This window comes from Nesoenas mayeri, assembly GCF_963082525.1.
Source record: "Nesoenas mayeri genome assembly, chromosome: 27".
Classification (NCBI taxonomy): Eukaryota; Metazoa; Chordata; class Aves; order Columbiformes; family Columbidae; genus Nesoenas; species Nesoenas mayeri.
In genome coordinates, this window is record NC_137555.1 from 2,015,966 (window position 1) to 2,022,891 (window position 6,926).

General features: G+C 51.9%; 1 protein-coding gene across 1 annotated transcript; it reads left to right on the top strand.

Moving 5' to 3' along the window:
- Nucleotides 1-1,117: 1,117 nt before the first annotated feature.
- NEFM (neurofilament medium chain) lies at nucleotides 1,118-5,152 on the top strand (the record flags this gene model as incomplete). Its single annotated transcript, XM_080360331.1, has 3 exons — nucleotides 1,118-2,179; nucleotides 2,450-2,574; nucleotides 3,814-5,152. 3 exons carry the CDS (start codon nucleotides 1,118-1,120, stop codon nucleotides 5,150-5,152), a joined length of 2,526 nt encoding a protein of 841 aa, XP_080216457.1.
- Nucleotides 5,153-6,926: the final 1,774 nt, after the last annotated feature.

Genomic DNA, 6,926 nt, shown 5'->3' on the forward strand with positions numbered 1-6,926 from the left:
AGAGGAGGAAAGGGAGGGAAAGAAGAATCGAGATAAAGGATTTTGGGTGCCAGGGGGGTCTTTCAAACTCTTGTTTACTGCCCGGCTGTTCTAGCACTGCAACGGCTGCATCCAGCATCCTCCTGCAGATCCCTCTTGCTACAGCCGTCCCCCCCGCCCCAAAACGGAGGCAAAGCCTTTGCAGGGAGCTCTTCTTGCCGCAAAGCAACCCAAGGAACCCACCCCGGGAACCCACCCAGTGAGCCCACCCTGGGAACCCACCCAGTGAGCCCACCCAGCATCCCTCCTCTACCCTATTTTGACCTTGAGATGTCAGACCCCACCCGCCACAGGGGGATGCGGGGATGGGGGGGCTGCATCTTGGGACCCCTCCTGCTCCCCACCCCGCTCCCCGCGGGAGCTGCTCGTGGTGCTGCAGCCGCCGGTGCCGCCCCGGTCCCGGCTCCGGCTCCGGCTCCAGCTCCAGCCCCGGCCCCTGGCCCTACCCTGCGGGCTGCGCTGCTCCGCCGGCCCCGGCAGCGGCCCCGGTACCGGCACCGCGCTGCGCTCCGCCATGGCCACTGCGGGAAGTGGGGGTGGGAGGGGGGGAAGGAAAAGAGAAGAAAAGAGAAGAATGAAAAGAAAGAAAATAAAAGAAGGGAAAGAAGGAAAAGAAAGGGAAAGAAGGAAAGGAAGCTAAAGAAAGAAAAGAAAGGAAGGAAAGAAAGGGATGAAAGAGGGTGATGGCCTAGGGAAGCGGGGAGAAGGGAGTAGGGGCAAGAGGGAAGGAGCAAGGAAAAGGAGGAGCACAGGGGAGAAAGAAGGGAATGGGGGGAGCGGGGGCAAGGGGATGGGAAAGGAGGAACGAGGAGCAGAGGGAGAAGGGAGCGGGGGAGGCAAGGGGAAGAGGGAATGGGGAAGGGGCATCCGGGGGGCGTCAGGGGCAGGGGGAGCAGAGAAGGGGGCAGGAGCGGGGGAGGCGGAGCGGGGAGGCGGGGCCGGGGCCGGGCCGGGGGGAGGCCGCTCCCCCACACGTGTGCGGGGCCGCCCCGCTGCCGCCCGGCGGGGCTTTATAAGGGGCGGCGGCGGCCGGAGCAGCGCTGCGTTGCCGCCCGCCACCCCGAGTCCCCCTCCCACCATGAGCTACACGATGGAGCCCCTCGGCAACCCCTCGTACCGCCGAGTGACCGAGACCCGGGCCACCTACAGCCGCGCCAGCGCATCCCCGTCCAGCGGCTTCCGCTCGCAGTCGTGGTCCCGGGGCTCGGGCAGCACCGTGTCCTCCTCCTACAAGCGCACCAACCTGGGGGGGCCGCGGGCCGTGTACGGCTCCACGGTGCTGAGCTCCGCCGAGAGCCTGGACGTCAGCCAGTCCTCGCTGCTGAACGGCGCGGCGGAGCTGAAGCTGAGCCGCTCCAACGAGAAGGAGCAGCTGCAGGGGCTGAACGACCGTTTCGCCGGGTACATCGAGAAGGTGCATTACCTGGAGCAGCAGAACAAGGAGATCGAGGCGGAGTTGGCGGCGCTGCGGCAGAAACACGCCGGGCGGGCGCAGCTGAGCGATGCCTACGAGCAGGAGCTGCGGGAGCTGCGCGGGGTCCTGGAGCAGGTGAGCCATGAGAAGGCGCAGATCCAGCTGGACTCGGAGCACATCGAGGAGGACATCCAGCGCCTGCGGGAGCGCTTCGAGGACGAGGCGCGGCTCCGCGACGAGACGGAGGCCACCATCCGCGCCCTGCGCAAGGAGATGGAGGAGGCCTCGCTGATGCGGGCGGAGCTGGACAAGAAGGTGCAGTCGCTGCAGGACGAGGTGGCCTTTCTGCGGGGCAACCACGAGGAGGAGGTGGCCGAGCTGCTGGCGCAGCTCCAGGCGTCCCACGCCACGGTGGAGAGGAAGGACTACCTGAAGACCGACCTGACCACGGCGCTGAAGGAGATCCGCGCCCAGCTGGAGTGCCAGTCCGACCACAACATGCACCAGGCCGAGGAGTGGTTCAAGTGCCGCTACGCCAAGCTGACAGAAGCCGCCGAGCAGAACAAGGAGGCCATTCGCTCCGCCAAGGAGGAGATCGCCGAGTACCGCCGGCAGCTGCAGTCCAAGAGCATCGAGCTGGAGTCGGTGCGCGGCACCAAGGAGTCGCTGGAGCGGCAGCTCAGCGACATCGAGGAGCGTCACAACAACGACCTCAGCACCTACCAGGTAACCGGGGGGGTGTCGCCGAGCCCGGGGCGGGCGGCGGGGGGGGTGGGGGGTGGTAGTGCCCGGGTACCAGCTCCGCAGTGAGGGATGTGGGAGGCGGTGGCTGCGGACGATGGGGAGGGCGGTGAGAGCCGGGTGGGTCCTGCTGTGATCTGGGCACTGCCTCCCAGGGAATGAGTGGCTGAAAGTCCCTTTTGAGAACTTTTTCTGCTCTGTCTCTGCGTCAAGCGTATGTCTGTGTCACAGAGGTTTTCTGCATCTCTGTTGCAGGACACGATTCATCAGCTGGAGAACGAGCTTAGAGGAACGAAGTGGGAAATGGCACGTCACTTGAGGGAATACCAGGACCTCCTCAATGTCAAGATGGCCCTGGATATTGAAATTGCTGCATACAGGTACAGTAGGATCATTGCAGACATGTCTGGAATATTAATAGCACTGCAGATGCTGCTGGCTTGGGAAGCTTTAGCAGAGATAAGAAGTATCTCCCTGCAGTAAACACAAGTAAAATTAGAGCTTGACTAAATTATTACAAGCGTTTCAAAATCTACATAGACTCAAGCAGTGTCTGCAGTAAGGACCCAGAGTTTCTTAGGGAGCAGCTCTCTGGTGATCAGTGGGCACCGCATATGTAGCATGACTCAGTGCAGTGGCACTCGGTGCCGCATTCTGCCCTTCCTCACAAAAGCAAAAGATGCAGCAAAAGACAAGTTTATTTTTAATCCCTGTTTGCTTTGCATATGCCAAGCAAGCAGTGCTTGTCACTTGAATTCCCTTTTATCACTTGAGAGAGACAGTGCACTTGCTTGATCTTGGTTTCAAGCAGGGAGTGCTAGTCTGCTTGTCACAACTTGCTCAACTTTCCTCCAAAGCATCCACTCTAATCTGGAGCAGGAACATTGCTTGCTATTGCCATCACCTGGCAGGTTTTTTTAGTCTCCTTTGCATCACTTTAGAACTCTCACTGGAGAACTGCTGATTTTTCTGGGTCACAGGCTTAGATGAAAAACATGCATTTGAATATAAGAGAAGTAAAAGCAACCCACCTCCAGATCTGCTTAAATTCCTGAGGTTGTTCAGACGAACACACAGGTACCCTTGGGGCTATAGCTGTTTGCTGCCAAAGATAAGTCAGCTGAACAAAAGTCTCTTCAGTTTTCATAGCCACACTAGAAAGGCGGATGCCTGGACTATTGAACTAGGACATACACCCTAATGGGCTTTGAATGGCTCAGCCACAATATTTCCTTTGGGTCTGTTGGCTGTGTCAAATTCCCAGTTCACCCGAGTCATAATGCAGCCTATGAAGTTACCTGCTTTGCCATACTCTGTGCTGTCTTACACCATAATGAAGTTTTTGTCATTAAGGGTGAATTTCAGCTGATCAGCCGAAGGTGTTACACCTGCCACATGCAAACCAAGCTAGAAGCTGTTTGCTGAATATGAATTTTGCAAAAGAGCTGATTCAGGGAAAGCCAAACTGGGGCTGTAAGCGATGGATTATGCTGATCAGCTCAAGCATATTCCTTATACAAACTGATTTCATCCTGCTGACAGAAGGAAATATTCTAATAACTGTCTCTTATGTTGGGTTTCTATGTTCATTTCCCTCCCCGCCCTCCTGTTTCCCTCAGGAAGCTACTGGAAGGTGAAGAGACAAGATTCAGTGCCTTCTCTGGAAGCATTACTGGACCCATATTCACACACAGACAACCATCTGTCACAATAGCATCCACTAAAATCCAGAAAACAAAAATTGAACCGCCAAAGCTGAAAGTCCAGCACAAGTTTGTAGAAGAAATCATTGAAGAGACAAAGGTAGAGGATGAGAAGTCTGAAATGGAAGATGCCCTGGCAGCTGTTGCAGAAGAAATGGCAGCCAAGGCCCAGGAGGAAGAAAAGGCAGAAGAAGCCGCAGAGGAAGAAACTGAGAAGGCGGCTGCAGAAGAAGCAGCTGAGGAAGAAAAGGAGGAAGAGGCAGCAGAGGAAGAAGAAGAAGCCGCAAAATCTGACGCAGCAGAAGAAGGAGGTTCTGAAAAAGAAGAAATAGAGGAAAAGGAAGAAGGGGAGGAGGCTGAGGAAGAGGGGGAAGAAGCTGAGGCCAAGGGCAAAGCCGAAGAGGCAGCAGCAAAGGTAGAGAAGGTCAAAACACCTCCCGCAAAGTCACCCCCTAAATCCCCCCCTAAATCCCCTGTAAGCGAGCCAGCCAAGGTTGCGCAGAAAGAAGCAGATGCAGGAAAAGAACAGAAGGTGGAGAAAGGTGGTGAGAAACCAGCCAAGGAGGAAGAGAAAGCGGCATCTCCGGAGAAGCCAGCGACACCAAAGGTGACATCTCCGGAGAAGCCAGCGACCCCGGAGAAACCGGCAACCCCAGAAAAAGCAGCGACCCCGGAGAAACCTGCGACCCCAGAGAAAGCGGCGACCCCCGAGAAGCTGGTGACGCCGGAGAAGCTCCGTTCTCCTGAAAAACCAGTGAGCCCAGAAAAGCCTCGCACTCCAGAGAAGCCGGTGACTCCGGAGAAGCCCCGTTCTCCAGAAAAGCCGGCGTCTCCGGTCAAAGACGGAAAGGCGGTGGTGGAGGAGACCGTCACCGTCACAAAGGTAACAAAAATTAGTGCCGAGGTAGAGAAGGAGTCCAGGAAAGAAGACATTGCAGTGAATGGTGAGGTGGAGGAGAAAAAGGAAGAGGAATCCAAAGAGAAGGAGGTTGAGGAGGAAGACAAGGGAGTTGTCACTAACGGTCTAGATGTGAGCCCGATTGATGATAAGGGTGAGAAAATTGTAGTAACCAAAAAAGCAGAGAAAATCACTGAAGGTGGGGACAGTACAACCACATATATCACAAAGTCGGTGACGGTCACTCAGAAGGTAGAGGAACATGAAGAAAGCTTTGAGGAGAAATTAGTGTCCACTAAGAAAGTGGAGAAAGTTACTTCACATGCCATAGTAAAAGAGATTAAAGAGGCTGAATAAACTAGATCATAGCTAAATTTAAAAATTAAAGAGCTTGGGTTGGTGCAAAAGGTTAAGCCATATGACAGCTGCAAAATGCATGTGAGTGACGGCTTCAAAGCAGAATGGGTTCTCTCATGGAGGCTCCAGACACACAGTATTTTACTTTTTTGTGCAATATAGGGGAGGGGGGGAATGCATGCAGGCTCAAGATGTGCTCCCTCCACAGAGCTTGGGCTCTAAAATAATCCTAATAATAGTGCATGAGATGAAATGTGCAAAGGAAGCTTTTGAATTTCCTGAGCTGTTGGGGGGACATATCTGAGGAACGATTTAAGATGTATTATGCAAAGAACCAACTGAGCCAAAACCAAACGGAAAACAGTAATACAGTATTCATGAGAACCAGAACTCTCCTAGCCTTAAAAAAAAAAAGCTACTTATAAATAATTATGTTTACCTCACTGGTGCAATTAGGGTGGACTTTTGCTCATGGGAGAACCTAGTTGACATGCACAGTACGCAACCTTTTGTTGTTTGATGTAAAACAGTCACAGCAGTTCTTGCTCAATAAAGGTCAATACTGAAAATATTACTTGTCTGGTGACTTCTTTTTCCAACTCAAATCCTTCCCTGAAGTTTGATCCTCTGTCCTGAACAGGAACACTGTTGCGTGGGTTGAAAAGTGGCTCGAGCTTTTCCTTAGAATCTTATTTAGAAAATGAGTTTGAATGGGGTATGATGGACAAATTTCCTGTAACATAACACAAATACTTGAGCTGGTCTAAGCAAATACTCTTAACCTATTTGTCCATTCAAAAATAGGTATAGAAATGACACCCTTCTGGACTGTGAACTGAGGCTGGGTAGTGCTCAGATTAAAACTGGTCTGCCTGACCCATAAAAGCAAATTAAAGCATATTTGCAATAGAAAGGCCTCCTAAGCATTGGCCTACATCTACCACTACTTGCAGGTTGGCTTTATTAAGAAAAAAAACAATTAAAAGTCCTTCTAAAATCCCGCTATGCAGAAAATAACTGCGCATGGAATGCCCTGAAATCTGCTGACTAATTGAGGGGCTGATCACAATCTCTATGATTTGCATACACCTTCAATTCTTTGCCCTATCAATAATGGAAGATCAAGTAGTTTTTAATTGAAAAGGTTCTGCGTGTTCTTCACCGGAGGAATTGTAAGAAGTCCACAGCAGATAAGGCTTTCAAATAAATCTGAATGTCTTTGTGTAGCAGAGTAATGACTGTTTCTCCTGCTGATATCAATAATGGAAATCTGTGCTCAACAGCTTGTTGCTTGAGTGACGTTTAATTAAGGCAGAGTTAGCAAATTAAATGGCAGCTACTCTGTAGTGAGCTTATTTGTGAAAGTGTGTATATATATGTGTATATGACATAAAAATATCTATACCTTTATGGAGGTGAGTAGCCCAGTCAGTAAGGGATTGCACCAAATTACATTAAAATACAGAAATGCCCAATGGTTTGTGAGCGCTGAAGCTATTTTTCCCTTGGGTCTAATTAAAATCTTTGAGAGAACAGTAAGACTAAACCCCAAAACTAAACCAGACACTGGTATTTAATGTAAAACTTTCTCTTCACGTGCCTTAAGTCCCAGAATCTGCTCGAATGTCACAAACTGCAAAGCCAGCGGGCTCCCAACCCTCAGCATAGGAAGTTGGGCATCTATAGCGTGTACCAACCCTTCTATCCAGGCACATCCATGGCATATTCCAAAATATCCTCATTTCACCCCCCTTTTCCATCCAAACCATATCGC